Source organism: Hemiscyllium ocellatum, chromosome 38 (genome assembly GCF_020745735.1).
Source record: "Hemiscyllium ocellatum isolate sHemOce1 chromosome 38, sHemOce1.pat.X.cur, whole genome shotgun sequence".
NCBI lineage: Eukaryota > Metazoa > Chordata > Chondrichthyes > Orectolobiformes > Hemiscylliidae > Hemiscyllium > Hemiscyllium ocellatum.
In genome coordinates this window covers 38,526,686-38,550,532 of record NC_083438.1, presented here as the reverse complement: position 1 = coordinate 38,550,532, position 23,847 = coordinate 38,526,686, and the positions used below count along the sequence as shown (strand labels likewise).

At 50.8% G+C, this 23,847-nt stretch overlaps 1 protein-coding gene across 2 annotated transcripts; it reads right to left on the bottom strand.

Annotated features, from left to right (window-relative positions):
• Window positions 1-945: 945 nt before the first annotated feature.
• LOC132833883 (nectin-1-like) lies at window positions 946-20,875 on the bottom strand. 2 transcript variants are annotated; one of them, XM_060852539.1, is made up of 8 exons: window positions 20,409-20,874; window positions 15,748-16,095; window positions 13,139-13,432; window positions 9,567-9,684; window positions 4,870-5,039; window positions 4,115-4,228; window positions 2,912-2,946; window positions 946-1,234 (listed from the first exon to the last, which is right to left on the bottom strand). In XM_060852539.1, the coding sequence occupies exons 1-8, from the start codon at window positions 20,455-20,457 to the stop codon at window positions 1,115-1,117; spliced, it is 1,248 nt and encodes a 415-aa protein (XP_060708522.1). In that variant the 5' UTR covers window positions 20,458-20,874; the 3' UTR covers window positions 946-1,114. The 2 variants fall into 2 exon arrangements, with proteins under 2 accessions (XP_060708522.1, XP_060708523.1); XM_060852540.1 differs by lacking the exon at window positions 13,139-13,432 and having other exon boundaries at window positions 20,409-20,875.
• Window positions 20,876-23,847: the final 2,972 nt, after the last annotated feature.

The window sequence follows — 23,847 nt, the reverse complement described above, 5'->3', positions numbered from 1 at the left end:
GGCACGATGGAACAATTTCCCATGGCCAATCCACCCTAACCTGCATATCCCTGGACATGATGGGACAATTTCCCATGCCCAATCCATCCTAACCTGCACATCCCTGGGCACTATGGGAAAATTTCCCATGACCAATCCACCCTAACCTGCACATCCCTGGGCACTATGGGACAATTTCCCATGGCCAATCCACCCTAACCTGCACATCCCTGGACACTATGGAACAATTTCCCATGGCCAATCCACCCTAACCTGCACATCCCTGGGCACGATGGGACAATTTCCCATGGCCAATCCGCCCTAACCTGCACATCCCTGGGCACTATGGGACAATTTCCCATGGCCAATCCACCCTAACCTGCACATCCCTGGGCACTATGGGACAATTTCCCATGACCAATCCACCCTAACCTGCACATCCCTGGGCACTATGGGGCAATTTCCCATGGCCAATCCACCCTAACCTGCACATCCCTGGGCACTATGGGACAATTTCCCATGGCCAATCCGCCCTAACCTGCACATCCCTGGGACACTATGGGACAATTTCCCATGGCCAATCCACCCTAACCTGCACATCCCTGGGCACTATGGGACAATTTCCCATGGCCAATCCACCCTAACCTGCACATCCCTGGGCACTATGGGACAATTTCCTATGGCCAATCCACCCTAACCTGCACATCCCTGGGCACTATGGGACAATTTCCCATGGCCAATCCACCCTAACCTGCACATCCCTGGGCACTATGGGACAATTTCCCATGGCCAATCCACCCTAACCTGCACATCCCTGGGCACTATGGGACAATTCCCCATGGCCAATCCACCCTAACCTGCACATCCCTGGGCACTATGGGACAATTTCCCATGGCCAATCCACCCTAACCTGCACATCCCTGGGAACTACAGGCATTTGAAACGTAAGAACGAGACCGAATCAAGTGCTTACACACAGTGTTTAATGTCTACTACAGTAACATAAGAACCCAGTTCCAGAATGTTTGGAGTCATTGTGAGCGTGTTTTCAGATTTTAATTGGACCCTGTTACCGAGCAGTTACAGTAATGATCAGACCCACATTTAACGTCCGATCCACAAAGGAAGACTCTCTCTAATTAACGTTAACATCTGCATTTACTGTTGCCCCGGTTTCGTTCACTTCAGTCTTTGAAGAACTTGCACCATCGAGCACGTTCAGGTTGAGCGTTGCAAACACTGTGATGTGGCTGCGCTGTTGATGGGATAAGATCAAGTTTGAATCGATTCACCTTGGGAGGCAGACAGACCCTAACCCCACACCTTTCATGCGTTGTCTGAGCTGAGTAATCACCCTTTTCTTAAAAAAAAACCTTAAAATATCTTGGGGCTGTGACTTGAAAGAAATTCTGGGAGTTACATATTAATAAGTTGAAACCTGTGACCCACTCTGAGTGATTAAAGACTGAATAGCAATCTCAGTTTGTTCAATACATCACACCAATTGTATGTCACTTTGATCTTTTACGATAATTCTATGTCTGATGATACTTGATCCTCTATTCCTGATAAGGCCTTTTTCCCGAAACATCGATTTTCCTGCTCCTCAGATGCTGCCTGACCTGCTGTGCTTTTCCAGCAACACTCTGATCTAAACTCTGGTTTCCAGCATCTGCAATCCTCACTTTTATCTATTCTTATGATACTGCTCCACTAGCTACTGATGAAGGAGTGGCGCTCTGAAAACTAGTGCTTCCAAATAAATCTGTTGGACTATAACCTGGTGTTGTGTGATTTTTAACTTAGTGACACTTAATGGCCACTTGCCAAACAGAGAGACCTTGGAGTGCAGGTTCATAGCTCCTTGAAATTGGAGTCACAGGTAGATAGGATAGTGAAGGCAGCGTTTGGTATGCTTTCCTTTATTGGTCAGAGTATTGAGTACAGGAGTTGGGAGGTCATGTTGCGGCTGTACAGGACATTGGTGAGGCCACTGTTGGAATATTGTGTGCAAGTCTGGTCTCCCTGCTGAAGGAAGGGTGTTGTGAAACTTGAAAGGGTTCAGAAAAGATTTATAAGGATGTTGCCAGGTTTGCAGGGTTTGAGCTACAGGGAGAGGCTGAACAGGCTGGGGCTGTTTTCCCTGGAGCGTCGGAGGCTGAGGGGTGACCTTATAGAGGTTTGTAAAATCATGAGGGGCATGGATAGGGTAAATAGATAAAGTCTTTTCCCTGGAGTCGGGGAGTCCAGAACTAGAGGGGCATAGGTTTAGGGTGAGAGGGGAAAGATATAAACGAGATCTAAGGGACAACTTTTTCAAGCAGAGGGTGGTACGTGTATGGAATGAGCTGCCAGAGGAAGTGGTGGGGGCTGGTACAATTACAGCATTTAAAAGGCACCTGGATGGGTATATGAATAGGAAGGGTTTGTAGGGATATGGGCCGGGTGCTGGCTAATGGAACTGGATTTGGTTAGGATATCTGATTGGCATGGCGAAAGTAAGGACGTTGAAGATCAGAGTGGTGCTGGAAAAGTACAGCAGGTCCTTCCTGATGAAGGGCTTGTGCCTGAAGTGGCGATTTTCCTGCTTCTCGGATGCTGTTTGATCGGCATAGACTGGTTTGGCGGAAGGGTTCTGTTTCCGTGTCACCTCTCAGAAGATGGAACTTGAACCCAGGTCCCCTGTGTCAGAGGGTAGGGTTGCCACTCACTGCACCACTACACCACCTTGGCCTAGTGCCTGACCGAGGTCAAACTGCATTCCAGCCTTGGCGAACAAGCCAGATGGGCAACGTGATATTTTAAATCTCATTTCCCACCTTTTTCAGGCAATGCTAACCCCTTCCAGAGATCCCAGCTTTGAAATAATGAAGGGCTGCGGAGAGGCATCACGCGCGACACATACGTGACCTCGCTGACGATAGCGACTCACCTTTCGGGTAATAGGCCGGGCATCGGACTTGCCGTCTGCGTGAACAAAGACAGTGGGAGAGAGTGAGAAACGTTTCCTCCACTTCCACAGGCGCATATTCACCTGAGCCTCAGTGTCCAAGCTCAAACCAACTGTGTACTGTACGCCAACTGATCGGAAATTAACGGGAAATGGACCTTTGTCCTGATTTTTTCCCGACACGCTTTTGGAAGGAGGAGGCCATTCGGCCCCAGAAATCCGCTCCACCGCTAGGTAAGGTCATGACCTCTCAACTCTACTTCTCCGCCTCCCTGCCCCTCTATTTGAGTCCCTGGTTGAGCCAAAGTTGGCCTGATGCAGCCTCTGATGAATGAAGGCGCGCGCTGTTCTTCAGAAGGGGAATTCCAAGCCCATCTGAGAGCAGAAACTCCCCCCTCCCCCCCCGCCTTCAATGGAACACCCCCTTATTCTGAAACCCGGTTCCCCCCGGTTCTAGACTCCCCCTAGGACAGAGGGAATTATCTGCAGAGTCCAGTCTGTTAAGTCAGCTCAGAATCTTACGGGTTTCGCTCCCTCATTCATTGTAAACTCTGATGATGTAAGACTCATCAGGGCTAGGAACAGGAGGAGGCCATTCAGCCCCTTGAGTCAGCTCTACCATTCAACAGGATCATGGATGATCTATCATGTCCACTGTCCTCCCTTGCCCCGCGACCCGTGAATCCTAACTGATCAAGAATCTATCTACCTCATCCTTAAATATACACAAGGACTCTGCCCCGCGGCCCCCTGTAGTAGGGAGTTCCAAAGACTCACAACCCTTTGAGGAAGAAATTCCTCCCCATCTCAGTCTGAATTTGGTGCCCCTTTGTTCTGAGATGGTGCCCTGTCCTCCTAGACTCTCCCATGGCGGGGACCCTCCCTCTCAGCATTGACCCTGTCCAGTCCCTTCAGAATCTGATATGTTTCAATGAGATCGCCTCTCGTTCTAAACACCAGTGAGGAGAGTCCCAACCTGTGTAACCTTTGCTCATAAGATACTCCCTCTATACTGGGGTCATCCAAGTGAGCCTTATCTATCCAATTTCTCCCCCAAGACAAAACCCATCATCCCAGGCACAGACTAGTAAACCATTTTTAAGGCTGTTTCCAATGATGACCAAGCTCTATATCCCCCAGAGTGGGAGATGTTAAAAGAATCCATGAGAATATTAAACTGCTTACCCTCAATTGTCTTCTGTTTCTTCGCAATCACAATGGCGAGGGAGACAATTATGATCAAGGTCCCTATGATGGTCCCTGTGACAATGAACACGATGGTGGATCCATAAAGCTTGCCTATAAAGTTCCACATGGCGAAGAAGTCATTAATTTTCTTCCATGAACAGCTAATGAACAAAATTATCCCATTGCGAGCCTTGCTTACTCCAGACATCACTCTGAGTGGCTCAGTGTTAGCAAATATGCCTCACAGCATCAGGGACCCAGGTTCAATTCCACCCTCAGGCAACTGTCTGTGTGCAGTTTGCACATTCTCCCCGTGTCTGCGTGGGATTCCTCCGGATACTCCGGTTTCCTCCCACAGTCCAAAGGTGTGCAGGTCAGGTGAATTGGCCATGGGAAATTGTCCCATAGTGCCCAGGGATGTGCAGGTTAGGGTGGATTGGCCATGCTGAATTGTCCCATAGTGTCCAGGGATGTGCAGGTTAGGGTGGATTGGCCATGGGAAATTCTCCTGTAGTGTCCAGTGGTTTGTTGGTGAGGTAGTTGAGCCATGGGAAATGTGGGGATTACATTGGTAGGTTGGGGGTGGGGTTGGTTTGGGATGCGCTTTGGCGAGTAGGTGCAGCCTCAATGGGCTGAAAGGCCTCCATCTGCACTCTATGGATTCCACGATCGTCACATGCATCTGGCATTAGTTAAGACAAAAAAGGTCTTCCCACCCCCAAAAGCCCTTTAATGATATAGTTGGAGATTACCTGCACGCAGCGAGTCTGGTTCTCTCACCACAATTACAATTTCTCCTCTCCCCTTGCCAAGTTCGTTTGTCGCTTCGCAAATCCATGTTCCGTTGACAGAATAATCCACTTGGTCAATGATCAGCTGATCCCCCGCTATACGGGCACGTTCAGGTACAACCCCTGAGCTCCTGGCAATAACAGACCCAACTCTCAGTTACCTCTGCTCTGGTGAGGCATGGTCGGTGTCCTTCAACAATACATTAAGATCGATCTCACTCTGATCTCGATATCTATCCCCTCCCTGAACAGAATGCAAGACTGTTTCTAGGAAGGGATACAGAAGGTAAGCCGGGAGTTGGATTGGAGGCTAGCATTGGTTAGATGGACATAAAGCCATTCGGCCAAGCCAGCCTGTATGAGGATTTATTGCCTCCAATCTTCTACCATCCTTCTCCATCGGAATTGATCACCCTAATGTCCCAGTCACATCTCTCTCCCATTCTTGTCTGATTGTCCCTAGCGGACATTGTTCTCATTTAGGTCCTACTCTCTCCACAGTCTGGTGGGCTCCACAATCATATCGAGTCACAGAGTCATACAGCGTGGAGCAAATTCACACACCGAGTTCACACAGTCCCAAACTAAACTAGTCCCTCCTGGCCCATCCCCCTGCAACTCATTCTTGCTCATATCCTTATCCAAATGCCTTTTAAACGTTGTAACTGTCCCCACACCCCCCACTTCCTCAGGCCAATCCACCCTAACCTGCACATCCCTGGACACTACGGGACAATTTCCCATGGCCACTCCACCCTAACCTGCACACCCCTGGACATTACGGGACAATTTCCCATGGTCAATCCACCCTAACCTGCACATCCCTGGGCACTATGGGACAATTTCCCTTGGCCAATCCACCCTAACCTACACATCCCTGGGCACTATGGGACAATTTCCCATGGCCAATCCACCCTAACCTGCACATCCCTGGACACTATGGGACAATTTCCCATGGTCAATCCACCCTAACCTGCACATCCCTGGGCACTATGGGACAATTTCCCATGGACAATCCACCCTAACCTGCACATCCCTGGGCACTATGGGACAATTTAGCATGGCCAATCCACCCTAACCTGCACATCCCTGGACACTATGGGACAATTTCCCATGGCCAATCCACCCTAACCTGCACATCCGTGGACACTACGGGACAATTTCCCATGGCCAATCCACCCTAACCTGCACATCCCTGGGCACTATGGGACAATTTTGCATGGCCAATCCACCCTAACCTGCACACCCCTGGACATTACGGGACAATTTCCCATGGTCAATCCACCCTAACCTGCACATCCCTGGGCACTATGGGACAATTTCCCATGGCCAATCCACCCTAACCTGCACATCCCGTGTTATTTCACACACGGACCACCCTCTGGGTAAAATAATTGCCCCCCACTCCTGTGTCTTTTTTAAATCTCTCTCCTTAAAAATGTGCTCCCTAATTAGATTAGATTCCCTACAGTGTGGAAACAGGCTCTTCTGCCCTACAAGTCGGCACCAACCCTCCAACGAGTAAACCACCCAGACCCATTTCCTCTGACTCATGCACTTAAGCCTATGGGCAATTGAGCACGGCCATTCCACCCTAACCCTGTGGGAGGAAACCCACGCAGACGCGGGGAGAATGTGCAAACACCACACAGTCACCCGAGCCTGGAATCGAACCCGGGTCCCTGGCGCCATGAGGCAGAGGTGCTAACTACTGAGCCACCGTGCCACCCACGTGATGTCGCCTAATCTTAACGTTGCCCATCTAAGGGAGTGGAGAATTGCCAATAACTCCAACCATGCCCCTCACTATTTTATAAGCTTCTCTCGGGTCACCTTTTGGGGAGGTGATAGATTAATGGCGTTAGCACTGGACTGTTAATCCGAAGACCCCGATTATGTTCGGGGGGACCAGGGTTCGAATCCCACCACTGCAGATGGTGGAATCTGAATTCAATAAATATCTGGCATTAAGAGTCTAATGATGACCGTGAATCCATTGACGGATAAACCTCATCTGGGTCACCAACGTCCTTCAGGGAAGGAAGCTGCCATCCTTACCTGGTCTGGGCCTGCACACGACTGCAGACCCACAGTTCACTCTTAACTGCCCTCTGGGCAATTAGGGATAGGCACTAAAGGTGACTCCCTTATGGAATAACTGCATTAAAAATAATTCTCTCAGCCTCCTACGCCCCGGGAAAAAAACTCCCAGCCTTTCTTTATAACTCAAACCCTCCCATTCCCGGCAACACCCTGGGAAATCTCTCCCTAACCCTTTCCAGTTTCATAATATCCTTCCTACAGCAGGTAACTGGATAGAGAACTCTTTCAGAAGAAAACATTTGAACTTTATGGTAATACAGCCTTTAACTTTTTTTTTACAATTCACATTAACGAGTGAATAAATACGTGGAAGCTAACTTTTCTGGTGATTACAAACACTGGTAAGGAGGCAAGTTGGGAGGATGAGGTAAAAGGCCTACCAGGGGATATAAATAAGAGAAACGAGTGGGTAAAAATTAAGCGAATGCTGGATGAAATGAGACAATGTGAACTTTACATTTTACATGCGAGGGAAGTCGAACATTACTTCAGCAGAGAAAGTTAGCAATGGTGTAGAGGGATCCAGGTAACCTGATACATAGAATCTTACAGCACAGTGGAGGCCATTTGGCTACTTGAGACTCTCCTGCCAAAAAATGCCCTGCTGCCTACACAGGTCCCACTATCTAGCACTAGACCTGTTACCTTCAATGTGGTGATGTGCCAAGTGTTCTTCCAAGAACGTTTGGAAAAGGTTGCGAGGTTTCCTGCCTCAGCTCCCCTCCCAGGCAGCACATTCCAGATCCCGAAACCCTCCGGGGAAGAGATGAAATATTCAGGAAGGAGCTGAGGGGTAACGTTCTCACACAGGGCATGGTTGAGGCAGGTACACCAGTAACCATTTGGATAGGTACATGCATAGTAAGGTTCCAGGGGGATATGGACCGAATGCAAGCAACTGGAACGAGCTGAGTGGACACCGTGGTCAGCACGGACCAGTTTGGGAAGAAGGGCCTGTTTCCATGTGGTATGACTCTGAATCCATGATCGAAGAGATTTTACTCAAATTCCCTCTAAACCTTGTGCCTGTCAAGTCTAATTAATGTCCTCTTGTTGTTGACCCTTTGAATAAGGGGAGCAGCTGCTTCCTACCCACCCTGTCCATGCCCATCATAATCTTATATCCCACTATTACGTTACCTATAACCCATTCTGCTCCAAGGTGGATTGGCCATGGGAAGTTGTCCCATAGTTTCCAGGGATGTGCAGGTTAGGATGGATTGGCTATGGGAAGTTGTCCCATAGTTTCCAGGGATGTGCAGGTTAGGGTGGATTGGCCATGGGAAATTATCCCATAGTGCCCAGGGATGTGCAGGTTAGGGTGGATTGCCAATGGGAAATTGTCCCATAGTGCCCAGGGATGTGCAGGTTAGGGTGGATTGGCCATGGGAAATTGTCCCATAGCGCCCAGGGATGTGCAGGTTAGGGTGGATTGGCCATGGGAAATTGTCCCATAGTGCCCAGGGATGTGCAGGTTAGGGTGGACTGGCCATGGGAAGTTGTCCCATAGTGTCCAGGGATGTGCAGGTTAGGGTGCATTGGCCATGGGAAATTGTCCCATAGTGCCCAGGGATGTGCAGGTTAGGGTGGATTGGCCATGGGAAATTGTCCCATAGTGCCCAGGGATGTGCAGGTTAGGGTGGATTGGCCATGGGAAATTGTCCCATAGTGCCCAGGGATGTGCAGGTTAGGGTGGATTGGCCATGGGAAATTGTCCCATAGTGTCCAGGGATGTGCAGGTTAGGGTGGATTGACCATGAGAGATTGTCCCACAGTGTCCGGGGATGTGCAGATTAGGGTGGATTGGTCATGGGAAATTATCCCATAGTGTACAGGGATGCGCAGGTTAGGGTGGATTGGCCATGCTAAATTGCCCCATAGTGCCCAGGGATGTGCAGGTTAGAGTGGATTGGCCATGGGAAATTGTCCCATAGTGTCTAGGCATGTGCAGGTTAGGGTGGATTGGCCATAGGAAATTGTCCCATAGTGTCCAGGGATGTTCAGGTTAGGGTGGATTAGCCATGGGAAATTGTCCCATAGTGTCCAGGGATGTGCAGGTTAGGGTGGATTAGCCATGGGAAATTGTCCCATAGTGTCCAGGGATGTGCAGGTTAGGGTGGATTGGCCATGGGAAATTGTCCCATAGTGTCCAGGGATGTTCAGGTTAGGGTGGATTGACCATGGGAAATTGTCCCATAGTGTCCAGGGATGTGCAGGTTAGGGTGGATTAGCCATGGGAAATTGTCCCATAGTGTCCAGGGATGTGCAGGTTAGGGTGGATTAGCCATGGGAAATTGTCCCATAGTGTCCAGGGATGTGCAGGTTAGGGTGGATTAGCCATGGGGAATTGTCCCATAGTGCCCAGGGATGTGCAGGTTAGGGTGGATTAGCCATGGGGAATACAACGATAAAGTGGGAAGCCCTTCGTAGGGTCATTGCAGATTCGATGGGCTGAATGGCCTTTCTGCAGTGTGGGGATTCGGTGATTCCAAAGAGTTGCTGGATTTTAAGATCGAGGCTGACCTAATAACGCTTTATTAGCCAAAGTGACGTACATTGTCCAGTGGTAACTTGTTGCTGGTGGGTTTGCATCAGCAAGGCAACTGAGGCTGACGTTGTGTTGGTTTATTTGCCAGTTGCCATCGTACCCGATAATTCTCACGTCCGGAGGGTCTAACCAGAGAAAGGAAACAAAATATCAAAGCAGAAATAGAAAATCAGTCAGCACTTTCTCATCATTTACAAATGGGGCCATTCACACATGAGAAATCTGAATAAGAGCAAGAGAATACGATTAAAAATCAATTGCATTGGTCTACTTGAGTTTCCAAATCGTTAGTTTGGGTGTATGTGTGTAGTATTTGTGCGTGTGGATCAGGAACCCTGAGTTTCAAATCCCTCTTCATCACCGTGTGTTCACCCTGAGAACAAACAAACTGATTGCTGACTTGTTAATCCTCCTGACAGACACCCATGGTCAGAAGCCAAGAGTGAAGAGGTTCCTGCTTGGCTACGTCCAGGAGGACCAGTTCCACCACAGAACACACCAAATGGCCTCCTCCTTTAAAGACCGCAATTTCCCCTCCCATGTGGGTTGATGATCCCCACCAACGCATCTCGTCCACATCCCGCACCTCCGCCCTCATTCCCCACCCCGCCAACCGCGACAAGGACAGAACCCTCCCTGGTCCTCACCACCAACTTCCATCAACATTGCATCATCGTCCGCCATTTCCAAACGGGCCCCAGAGATATATTTCCCTCCCCACCCCTATTTGCAATCCGTAAAGACCGTGCCCTCCGTGCCTACCTGGTCAAGTCCACGCTCCCCTACAACCCACCCTCCCGTCCTGGCACCTTCCCCTGCCACCGCAGGAACTGCAAAACCTGTGCCCACACCTCCCTCCCCTCACCTCCATCCAAGGCCCTAAAGGAGCCTTCCACATCCATCAAAGTTTCCACACATGTCATTTACCGCATCCGTTGCTCCCGATGCGGTCTCCTCGATATTGGGGAGACTAGGTGCCTACTTGCACAGCACTTCAGAGAACATCTCTGGGACACCCGCACCAATCAATCCCACCCCCTGTGGCCAAACCCTTTAACTCTCCCTCCCACTCTGCCGAGGGCATGCAAGTCCTGGGCCTCCTCCACCACCGCTCCCTCACCACCAGACGCCTGGAGGAAGAACGCCTCATCTTCCGCCTCTGGACCCTCCAACCCCAGGGCATCAGTGTGGACTTCACCAGCTTTCCCCCCACCCTACTCAAGTTCCAACCTTCCAGCTCAGCACTGTCCCCATGACCTGTTCTACCTGCCAATCTCCCTTCCCACCAATCCACTCCACCCTCCCCTCTGACCTATCACCTTTACCCCCACCTCCATCCACCTATTCCACTCTCAACCACCTGCTCCCCATCCCCACCCTCCCCTCCCATTTATCTCTCCACCCCCGAGGCTCCCAGCATCATTCCTGAGGGAGGGCTTTTGCCCAAGACGTCAACTCTCCTGCTCCTCGGATGCTGCCTGACCTGCTGTGCTTTTCCAGCACCACACTCTTGGTTATGTCTTGGTGAAGACACAACGGCCTTGACCATAACTCCAGGGTTACAATGAACGAAGCAAGTAAGGATGCCCCAAATGGAACATGAGAGCTGGGTTATTGAACTTGCACGGTTATTCCTCCTTCCTTGTCATTGTCTTGTACCGTACCCATGATTTAGTTAGCATCGCGAGATCTTCCACACTCAGTCTCAGTGATACTCAGCGACGGAGCAGTGAACGTGTTCTAGAGCGGAGGGTTTCCAAAGGTTGGCAATGGTCATAGTGACCTCCAACAGCACCTTCCAAACCCACGGCCACTTCCATCAACCAGGACAAGGGGCAGCAGGTACGTGGGAACACCACCCCCTTGCAAGTCTCCCTCCGAGCCCCTCACCATCCCGACTTGGAAATCTATCGGCCGTTCCTTCAGTGTGTTTGGGTGGCCATTCAACCTCCCTAGCAGCATTGTGGGTCTACCCCCCAACACATGGACTGCAGCAGTTGAAGGGAATACTCAGCCCCTGAAGGTGGGTGTGTCCAGAACTGGGGAGGGAGGGTGGGGGGGGTCACTGTCTGAGGATTCAGGGTGGGCCATTTAGGACGACGATGAGGAGACATTTGTGGGGAGCCTGTGGGATTCATTCCCACAGGAAGGAGCTAATGCCAAAACAGTGAATGTATTCAAGAGGCAATTGGATACAGCACTTGGGGGGGGTGAGGGACGATTGGGGTCAAAGGGCATGGGGCGAAAGCAGCATGAGGCTATTTGAGTTGGATGATCAGCCATGATGATGATGGATGGGGGAGCAGGCTGGAAGGGCCAAATGGCCTCCTCTGCACTGTGGGGATCTGGAGAGGCCCTTCAGCCCATGTTTCTGTTCCAAATACAAGATCCTAACATTCGAAGCTAGGGCCAAGTGTTGGAAAGTGGGAACTCATGTAGATTTAGGGGGTAGTTTTCTTTGTCAGTGAGGACTCAATGGGCCGAAGGACCTCTGAGAATCCTTACAGTTCAGACGAGGCCATTTGGCCCATTGTGCTCTTTGATGTTTCTGTGTAATCAGTGATGCCACCAAAATTGGAGGTGGAGTGAACAGCAAAGAAGGTTACCTCAGATTACAATGGGCTCTTGATCAGATGGGCCAATGGGCTGAGAAGTGGCAGATAGAGTTTAATTTAAATAAATGTGAGGTGCTGCATTTTGGGAAAGCAAATCTTAGCAGGACTTATACTTTTAATGGTAAGGCCCTGGGGAGTGTTGCTGAACAAAGAGACCTTGGAGTGCAGGTTCATAGCTCCTTGAAAGTGGAGTCACAGGTAGATAGGATAGTGAAGAAGGTGTTTGGTATGCTTTCCTTTATTGGTCAGAGTATTGAGTACAGGAGTTGGGAGGTCATGTTGCGGCTGTACAGGACATTGGTTAGGCCACTATTGGAATATTGCGTGCAATTCTGGTCCCCTTCCTATCGGAAAGATGTTGTGAAACTTGAAAGGGTTCAGAAAAGATTTACAAGGATGTTGCCAGGGTTGGAGGGTCTGAGCTACAGGGAGAGGCTGAACAGGCTGGGGCTGTTTTCCCTGGAGCGTCGGAGGCTGAGGGGTGACCTTATAGAGGTTTATAACATCATGAGGGGCATGGATAGGATAAATAGACAAGGTCTTTTCCCTGGGGTGGGGGAGTCCAGAACTAGAGGGGCATAGGTTTAGGGTGAGAGGGGAAAGATATAAAAGAAACCTAAAGGGCAACTTTTTCACACAGAGGGTGGTACGTGTATGGAATGAGCTGCCGGGGAAGTGGTGGGGGCTGGTACAATAACAACATTTAAAAGGCATTTGGATGGGTATATGAATAGGAAGGGTTTGGAGGGATATGGGCCAGGTGCTGGCAGGTGGGACTAGATTGGGTTGGGATATCTGGTCGGCATGGACGGGTTGGACCGAAGGGTCTGTTTCCGTGCTGTATATCTCTATGACTCTGTGACCCTAAGTGTTGGCCTTATCAGTGATCTCTGCGTGCCACGAATTAATCTTAATCGAGTTGAGACACTGTTGGTTAATAATGTGCCCCCAATGTCATACTTACAGAGGACTGATAACGTCACTGGTAAGCTCAGCGGAGCCGTTAATGCATCATGGGACACCACACATGTCACGTTCTGTCCATTGGCCTTTCTGCTGGGTATTATTCGGTACTGACTGAAGACAGTCACTGTCCCGTTTGGATTTTCCCTCTGAGTTGACGTCACCCTCCCCTGGAGTTTGGCAATCCACGTGACGTCGGCTGCAGGTTTCCCATTGGCTGCTGTACAATTGGCGACCGGTGCCTCAGACCGCCCGATCTCCGTTGGCATGGCAATGGCGTGACCGATGGGCCTGACTGGGGGTGGGGGAGGGGAGGGTGGAAAGACAGGTCGGCAGGGTGAGTGCGCACTTGGCAAGTCGGCGCGCGGTTTTGAAGATCAACGTCGACGCGAAGCGACAGAAGAGACGTCATGGGGCGAGAAGTAGGCCATTCGGGCCCTTCGAGTCTGTTCCGCAAGTTGACAAGATCACGGCCAATCAGATCAGAAATTGGAGGCAGCAGCAACATCGCTGGGACTGTTAGTCCAGAGACAGAGAGGAGTGCAGAGGCTGGAGATGCTGGGAGTCGAAACGCGTGGGGCTGGAAAACCACAGCAGGTCAGGTAGCATTCCTGATGTCCGAAACATCGAATCTCCTGCTCCTCAGATGCTGCAGGACCTGCTCTGCTGTTCCAGTGACAAATGTCAATCTCAGAGATCCAAGTAATGTTCTGAGGACCCAGATTTGAACCCAGCCACAGCAGAGGTTGGAATTTCAATTCAGTAAATATCCACCCGAACTTACACATCCCTGGACACTATGGGACAATTACCCATGGCCAATCCACTCTAACCTGCACATCCCTGGACACTATGGGACAATTTCCCATGGCCAATCCACTCTAACCTGCACATCCCTGGACACTATGGGACAATTTCCCATGGCCAATCCACTCTAACCTGCACATCCCTGGACACTATAGGACAATTTCCCATGGCCAATCCACCCTAACCTGCACATCTCTGGACACTATAGGACAATTTCCCATGGCCAATCCACTCTAACCTGCACATCCCTGGACACTATAGGACAATTTCCCATGGCCAATCCACTCTAACCTGCACATCCCTGGACACTATAGGACAATTTCCCATGGCCAATCCACCCTAACCTACACATCCCTGGACACTATAGGACAATTTCCCATGGCCAATCCACCCTAACCTACACATCCCTGGACACTATAGGACAATTTCCCATGGCCAATCCACCCTAACCTACACATCCCTGGACACTATAGGACAATTCCCCATGGCCAATCCACCCTAACCTGCACATCCCTGGACACCATGGGACAATTTCCCATGGCCAATCCACCCTAACCTGCACATCCCTGGACACTATGGGACAATTTCCCATGGCCAATCCACCCTAACCTGCACATCCCTGGACACTATGGGACAATTTCCCATGGCCAATCCACCCTAACCTGCACATCCCTGGGCACTATGGGACAATTTCCCATGGCCAATTCACCCTAACCTGCACATCCCTGGGCACTATGGGACAATTTCCCATGGCCAATCACCTTATCCTGCGCATCCCTGGGCACTATGGGACAATTTCCCATGGCCAATCCACCCTAACCTGCACATCCCTGGGCACTATGGGACAATTTCCCATGGCCAATCCACCCTATCCTCCGCACCTTTGGACTGTGGGAGGTAAGCAGAGCACCCGGAGGAAACCCACGCAGACACAGGGAGAATGTAAATGGAGTGTGTTCAGAGGAGGTTCACGAGATTGATGCCAGGAATGAAACATTTAAGCTATGAGGAATGTTTGAGGTCTTTTCGTCTATACTCGATGGAGTTTCGAGGGATGGGGGGTGATCTAATTAAACGGACAGCATGGCCTGGACACAGTGCACACTGGGAAGATGTTTCCATTGGTAGGACCGACTAGGACCCGAGGGCACAGTCTTAGAGTAACCTAATCCTAACCCTAACCCTAATCCTCTGTCTAACCATCCCCAAACCTATCGTGGGAAGACCTTTCAGAATGGAGATAAGGAGAGACTTCTTCAGCGAGAGGGTGCGGAATCTGTGGGATTCACTCCCACGGAAGGTTGTGGGGGCTGGGTCACTGAGTATATTTAACATGGAGATAGATAGGCTCTTGGTTCGTAAGGGGATCAAGTGTTATGGGGCGAAAGTGGGAAATGGGGTTGAGAAACTTATCAACCATGATTGAATGATGGAGTAGACTCGATGGGCCGAATGGCCTAATTTCTGCCCAGTGTTCTTAAAACCACCCTCCCAACCCCCTCCATTCCCAGACTGTGTAAGCGGTTGAGACAGGTTTGGATCGCATTGCTGCCCGTGGGATCCTGCTGTGCGGAGAGCACACCCTCCGCCCCACGAGCGCAGCGCCCTCACCCGTTCCACGCCTTCTGGGCGTGATGTGGGGTACCCCTCTTCGGTTGGATTCACCGTTCCGGGGAATCTCTCACACAGCAGGGTCCCACCAATCCACTGCAGGAGCGTTGGTGGCGGGGGGAAGGAGGGTGGGGGGAAGCTTGGATCGTGGCCTCACAGGGACGGAGGGTGGGAGTCGGCGCGCCCGCTCACCTAGAACCTTCAGCTCTGTCCTGGATTCGAACTTGCCCGATGGGAAAACATTGACTTCGCAACTGTATACGCCCTGGTCCTCCAGTTTCAGGGGGTGGACGGTCAGGGTGCAGTTGCCGGACGTGGCGTTGTGGAAGCGAATCCTCCCGGACCTGGTGGGGTAACTCATCCCGAACAGCGGGTTGTACACAGCGATGTTCTCATCCGTTCCCTCTCCACGTTTCAGCCAAGTGGCCTGGACGACCCTGAGGCTGGTCTCATTGTAGATAAAAAGGCAGGGCAGGTCCAATTGTTCCCCCGCGATCCCAGTCATGAAGTCTGCAACGATGATTCTCTGAGCGATGGCGGCTGTGGGATAGAGAAAAGGTAGCGAGTGAGACTCCCCCAGTCATCACCGTGGACTTTGTGTACATGGCAACAGTAACTTAAGATTAGATTAGATTACTTACAGTGTGGAAACAGGCCCTTCGGCCCAACAAGTCCACACCGACCCACCGAAGCGCAACCCACCCATACCCCTAACCTAACACTACGGGCAATTTAGCATGGCCAATTCACCTGACCTGCACATCTTTGGACTGTGGGAGGAAACCGGAGCACCCGGAGGAAACCCACACAGACACGGGGAGAACGTGCAAACTCCACACAGTCAGTCGCCTGAGACGGGAATTGAACCCGGGTCTCAGGCGCTGTGAGGCAGCAGTGCTAACCACTCTGCCACCGTGCCGCCCACTAACGCTGCTGCTTTCAGCGGTTCCTGGTTTCTTTTAGAGAGAAAGAGAGAGACAGAGGCTGGAAGACAGGTCAGTCTAAGAAAAGACAGACAACTTAAGAGGCCTTGGGCTTTCTTTCTTCAAAGTTGGAACAATAGAAGCAGCCTGAGCGAGTGTGGCCAAGCTCTCTCACAGAACCAGAATGTTTCGGTTAGCGCATGGTAGTTGCTGTTGGGGTCTGGAAGAAGGCATTTGGTATGCTTCCTTTCATTGTTCAGGCCTTTTGAGTGTAGGAGTTGGGAACGTCATGTTGAGGTTGTACAGGACATTGGTAAGGCCCCTTCTGGAATACTGTGTCCAGTTCTGGTCGCCCTGTTATAGGAAGGATATTATTAAACTGGGGAGGGTTCCGGAGAGATTTCCCAGGATATTGCCGGAAATGGGAGGGTTTGAGTTATTAAGAAAGGCTGGATAAGCTGGGACTGTTTTCCCTGGAGCGTAGGAGGCTGAGGATAGAAATTTATAAAATAATGACGAGTATAGATAAAGTTAGTGGTGGGTGTCTGTTCCCTCGGGTGGAGGCTGTCATGACTAGGGGTCACGTTTTTAAGGTGAGGGAGAGGGATTTAAAAAGACATGAGGGGCAATTATTTTCCCCAGAGGGTGGTCCGAGTGTGGAATGACCTTCCTGAGGAAGTGGGGGGGGGTGTGGGGAACAGTTACAACGTTTAAAAGGGATTTGGATAAGGACATGGACAGGAAAGGGTTGGAGGGAGATGGGCCAGGTGCAGGCAGGTGGGACTGGTTTAGCTTGGTCAGCACGGACTGAGTGGGCCGAAGGGTCTGTTTCTGTGTCGCATGACTTCACCTTGAAAAAAAATAGTTAGCGACTGGAGTTGAATATTAAATACTGCCTTCCCTGATGGGAGTACATTGCTTGCTTTATGAAGAGTGGGTTTTGAGTTGAAACGTCATGGAGGGAGGTTCAGTCGAGGCATTCAGGAGGGAGTTTGGACGATTATTCAGACAGAAAGGGTGTGCGGTGATGTCTGGAAAAGACGGGAGATTGGCAGAGGATGGGCCAACAGGACTCCAGAATAATTCGGCCGTAATAATTGGAAATGAGGACGTCGCTGAATTCTTTCGCTGTTCTCAATCCCGAAGGAATTTGGGCAAATTTGGAGAGGTATCGAAACAGGTGGCAATGCTTTTGACAAAAAATAATGTTCACAATAGGAAGCCAATGTTCACTTCCAAGGTAATGGCTTGTTTTTAGCAAGGCTATGCTTCCTCAATTAGCAACAACATCTGCACGCAAATATGATTATCCTAAAAGTTACATTTTCTCCTCAATGTCTGTTGCTATTGAGCATACGTTTCTGCATCAGATGTAATTAAATTAAACCTGACAGGTTTCTAGGTTGGCACGTCTAATTGGATAGTGTTCCAATTCTCGAAGGATAACCTTAGTCTGAAATCCTGTGAAACACTGCAATTAGCGTGTGCAAATGTCTTCACCAAAATGCAGTCTCAGTTCCCCTGGATCTCTGCGGCCCACAGTGGGTCAGTGACACTCAGAGTCAAATCAGGACGCGCTGCGGAGGGTTTGAATTGAAGCTAAAAAGTTAAATTGTTCCAGTCACACGGGAAACCGGGGAAATAGGAGCAGGAGTAGGCCATTCGGCCCTTCGAGCCTGCTATTCCATTCAACACAATGAATGGCTGATCCTCCAACTCACTCCCCTGCTCCTGCTTTCTCCCCCATGTCTTTCGATCCCTTTCACCCTCAGAACTGTATCTAACTCCTTCCTGAACACATTCAATGCTTTGGCCTCAGCTGCTTTCTGTAGCGGGGAATCCGCTGGGTGAAGGCATCTCAGTGAGACCCCGTCCCCTTTAGACTGAGACCCCTCTGGTTCAGAACTCCACGCCCCTCCCCCACCCAGGGTCATTGGGAATATCCTTCCTGCCTTTACCCTGTTCAGTCCTGTCAGAAGTTTAAAAGTGAGAGTGAGATCTAAAGGTTTTCTCATGCACTTTCAATCTTATTTCACATTCCACAAGCTGCTTTAAGCACAGACTACTCATTCCCACTGACCCTTAGCTCTCATTCCCACTTATTCTTCTCCTGGCTAATATCATTAATCCCTTTGTATGCCTACCCCCTCCATCTCTCTCTCTCTGTCTCTCTCTAGGCTCTGTCTCTCTGTCTGTCTGTCTCTCTTTCTCACTCTCTGTCTCTGTCTCTCTCTCCGTCTCTATCTCTCTCTCTGTCTCTCTGTCTTTCTCTATCTCTCTCGGCTGTCTCTCTCTCTCTCTCTCTCTCTCAGCTCTGTCTCTCTCTCTCTCTCTCTCTCTTTCTCAGCTATGTCTCTCTGTCTCTCTCTCCGTCTCTACCTCTCTCTGTCTCTGTCTCTCTCCATTACTCTCTCTATCTCTCTGTCTCTCTCTCTCTCTCTGTCTCTATCTCTCTCACTGTCTCTCTCTCTCTCTCTTTCTTGGCTCTTTCTCTCTCTCTCTCTCTCTGTCTCTCTGTCTCTCTCTCTCTGTCTCTCTATCTCTCTCTCTCTATTTCTCTCTCTCTGTATCTCTCTCTCTTTCTCGGCTCTGTCTGTCTGTCTGTCTCTCTCTCTGTCTCTCTCTCTGTCTCTATCTCTCTCTGTCTTTGCCTCTCTCTTTCTGTCTCTCTCTTTCTGTCTCTCTCTCTCTCTATCTCTCTGTCTCTGTCTCTCTGTCTCTCTCTCCCTCTCCGTCTCTATCTCTCTCTGTCTCTCTCTCTCTCTCTGTCTCTCTCTCTCTCGGCTCTGTCTCTCTGATCCACCCAGCTATCCCACACTCCTGAATTCGCAGGTATTGCACTTTCCCAGCTAATATGAATACTTGACTTAAATATTTACTCAGTTTCTCTCACCACCCATGATGCCAGACCTGTTGAGTTTCTCAAGCAATTCCTGCTTTTTTTTCCCAAAACCAATCCCTTGACTTCTCCCTTCAAGCCTCTCTGGACAATGATGTGGAAAAGACGGTGTCGGACAGGGGGGTGGGTAACACCAGACGCACTTTACCCGACGAAGGGCAGCGCAAAGAGAGCTTGTGATTTCAAATAAACCTGTTGGAGAGGAAGCTGGGGGGGTGCGATTTCTGACTTTGCCCCTGGACAACGACCACATTTTTTGTACACTTGGCACGTGATTCAGATGCCAATTCTGACTCTTCAAAACAAGGCTGGAAGGACCAAAGATTATTATTGGAAGGAAGGAGGAAGAATGTTATTAGACTGCAAAAATAATTTGCAAAGAAGGTCATGAGGCTGCAGGGCTTGACTTATAGGGAGAGGCTGAACAGGCTGGGGCTGTTTTCCCTGGAGTGTCGGAGGCTGAGGGGTGACCTTATAGAGGTTTATGAAATCATGAGGGACATGGATAGGATAAATAGACAAGGTCTTTTCCCTGGGGTTGGGGGAGTCCAGAACTAGAGGGGCATAGGTTTAGGGTGAGAGGGGAAAGATATAAAAGACCTAAGGGGCAACTGTTTCACCCAGAGGGTGGTACGTGTATGGAATGAGCTGCCAGAGGAAGTGGTGGAGGCTCGTACAATGACAACGTTTAAGAGGATCTGGATGGGGGACATGAATAGGAAGGGTTTACACAGGGGAGAGATAAAGAAAATGGTTGCGGGAAATCTGAAGCAAACGCCGGAATTGCTGGAGAACTTGAGCAGTTCTGCAAAGAGGGAAAGCAGAGTCAACATTTGGGGTCCGGTGACCCTTCCTCAGCATCGGTTTAGAGGGATACGGGTCCAAACGGGATGGGTTAGGGTTAGGGCAACTGGCTGGCATGGACGGGATGGGCCAAAGGGTCTGTGTGACTCTATGCTGCTCCTTTTGGGAATGGTTAAACCTCCCCCACGCAGTTCAGTGCGAGCGATGAAGTGAGGGAGTTGACCTACCTGTGGATATAGCCAGCTGGGTAAGCAGAACCTGACATATTTGACTCATCGCCAGTGCTTCATTTGGGGTAGGCCCGAAGCCTATTCTCGAAGGTGCAGAAGGTCGAGGGTGACTTTTTCCCAGCTCAAACAGCCAGCTGACATCTGCTGGTTTTCACTTCTGCGAGGCACAGCCAGCATCGGGAAGCGAAAATGACTCGGAACGGCGCGGGATCAACCTGCTATAGGGACGAATCGCTCAGTCTAGATTTGACTCGGAACCCTCGCTAATGCACCGGCCGTCCAGGGTCCACTGGGAATGCCTGGCCCAGCTGCATTGAAGTAGCGCCTGACGTCCCTTGGCCTGTCCCTTCAGTTCGCCTAAAGAAGCATCCGAAGGCCCTGCGAGATTTGGATCAGTCTGTGGGAGACGTGGATTACAGGGGAGACCTCTCCTTGGCCTCGAGACGGGGAAATGATTGAGGAAGTGGTACAGAGAGGGGAAGGAGGTGGTTGGGGAGGGGGGGATGGGAATTGCTTTAATCTGACTGACTCAGGCGGGGCAGCGACTGACAAGGGAGCTGACGACGTTCCTGCATTTCTACAGCCGCCGATAGATCCGTATCGACTGGGGATTGGCACTGAGATTCGGATTTGTTTCCTCTCCCATTCATTCATGGGCTTTTATTTATTTGTCGGGCATTCGAGAAGGACCAGCCACCCCGTTGTTGAGGGACTGGAATCATGTGCCTGCCAAATGCATGGATAGGAAAGGTTTTTTTTTAAAGATTACTTACAGCGTGGAAACAGGCCCTTCGGCCCAACAAGTCCACACCGACCCGCCAAAGCGTAACCCACCCAGACCCATTCCCCTACATTTATCCCCTTCACCTAACACTAGGGGCAATTTAGCACGGCCAATTCACCCAACCTGCACATTTTTTTTTGGACTGTGGGAGGAAACCCACGCAGACACGGGGGAGAACGTGCAAACTCCACACAGACAGTCGCCTGAGGCGGGAATCGAACCCGGGTCTCTGGCGCTGAGAGGCAGCAGGGCTAACCAGGTCCCAGGTTCGATTCCAGTCTCGGGCGGCTATCTGTGTGGAACCCATGCCTGTGTGGGTTTCCACCCACAGTCCAAGTACCTGCAGGTTAAGGTGGATTGGCCATGGGAAATTGTCCCATAGTGCCCTGAGATTTGCAGGTTAGGGTGGATTGGCCATGGGGAATTGTCCCATAGTGCCCTGAGATTCGCAGGTTAGGGTGGATTGGCCATGGGAGATTGTCCCATAGTGCCCAGAGATGTGCAGGTTAGGGTGGATTGGCCATGGGAGATTGTCCCATAGTGCCCAGAGATGTGCAGGTTAGGGTGGATTGGCCATGGGGAATTGTCCCATAGTGCCCTGAGATGTGCAGGTTAGGGTGGATTGGCCATGGGGAATTGTCCCATAGTGCCCTGAGATTCGCAGGTTAGGGTGAATTGGCCATGGGAGATTGTCCCATAGTGCCCAGAGATGTGCAGGTTAGGGTGGATTGGCCATGGGGAATTGTCCCATAGTGCCCTGAGATGTGCAGGTTAGGGTGGATTGGCCATGGGGAATTGTCCCATAGTGCCCTGAGATGTGCAGGTTAGGGTGGATTGGCCATGGGGAATTGTCCCATAGTGCCCTGAGATTCGCAGGTTAGGGTGGATTGGCCATGGGAGATTGTCCCATAGTGCCCAGAGATGTGCAGGTTAGGGTGGATTGGCCATGGGGAATTGTCCCATAGTGCCCTGAGATGTGCAGGTTAGGGTGGATTGGCCATGGGGAATTGTCCCATAGTGCCCTGAGATGTGCAGGTTAGGGTGGATTGGCCATGGGAAATTGTCCCATAGTGCCCTGGGATTCGCAGGTTAGGGTGGATTGGCCATGGGGAATTGTCCCATAGTGCCCTGAGATTCGCAGGTTAGGGTGGATTGGCCATGGGAAATTGTCCCATAGTGCCCAGGGATGTGCAGGTTAGGGTGGATTGGCCATGGGGAATTGTCCCATAGTGCCCAGGGATGTGCAGGTTAGGGTGGATTGGCCATGGGAAATTGTCCCATAGTGCCCTGAGATTCGCAGGTTAGGGTGGATTGGTCATGGGAGATTGTCCCATAGTGCCCAGGGATGTGCAGGTTAGGGTGGATTGGCCATGGGAAATTGTCCCATAGTGCCCAGTGATGTGCAGGTTAGGGTGGATTGGCCATGGGAGATTGTCCCATAGTGTCCAGGGATGCGCAGGTTAGGGTGGATTGGCCATGGGGAATTGTCCCATAGTGTCCAGGGATGTGCAGGTTAGGGTGGGTTGGCCATGGGGAATTGTCCCATAGTGACCAGGGATGTGCAGGTTAGGGTGGATGGGCCATGGGAAATTGTCCCATAGTGTCCAGGGATGTGCAGGTTAGGGTGGATTGGCCATGGGAAATTGTCCCATAGTGTCCAGGGATGTGCAGGTTAGGGTGGGTTGGCCATGGGGAATTGTCCCATAGTGCCCTGAGATGTGCAGGTTAGGGTGGATTGGCCATGGGGAATTGTCCCATAGTGCCCTGAGATTCGCAGGTTAGGGTGGATTGGCCATGGGAGATTGTCCCATAGTGCCCAGGGATGTGCAGGTTAGGGTGGATTGGCCATGGGGAATTGTCCCATAGTGCCCTGAGATGTGCAGGTTAGGGTGGATTGGCCATGGGGAATTGTCCCATAGTGCCCTGAGATGTGCAGGTTAGGGTGGATTGGCCATGGGAAATTGTCCCATAGTGCCCTGAGATTCGCAGGTTAGGGTGGATTGGCCATGGGGAATTGTCCCATAGTGCCCTGAGATTCGCAGGTTAGGGTGGATTGGCCATGGGAAATTGTCCCATAGTGCCCAGGGATGTGCAGGTTAGGGTGGATTGGCCATGGGGAATTGTCCCATAGTGCCCAGGGATGTGCAGGTTAGGGTGGATTGGCCATGGGAAATTGTCCCATAGTGCCCTGAGATTCGCAGGTTAGGGTGGATTGGTCATGGGAGATTGTCCCATAGTGCCCAGGGATGTGCAGGTTAGGGTGGATTGGCCATGGGAAATTGTCCCATAGTGCCCAGTGATGTGCAGGTTAGGGTGGATTGGCCATGGGAGATTGTCCCATAGTGTCCAGGGATGCGCAGGTTAGGGTGGATTGGCCATGGGGAATTGTCCCATAGTGCCCAGGGATGTGCAGGTTAGGGTGGGTTGGCCATGGGGAATTGTCCCATAGTGTCCAGGGATGTGCAGGTTAGGGTGGATGGGCCATGGGAAATTGTCCCATAGTGTCCAGGGATGTGCAGGTTAGGGTGGATTGGCCATGGGAAATTGTCCCATAGTGTCCAGGGATGTGCAGGTTAGGGTGGGAGTGGCCATGGGGAATTGTCCCATAGTGCCCAGGGATGTGCAGGTTAGGGTGGATTGGCCATGGGAAAT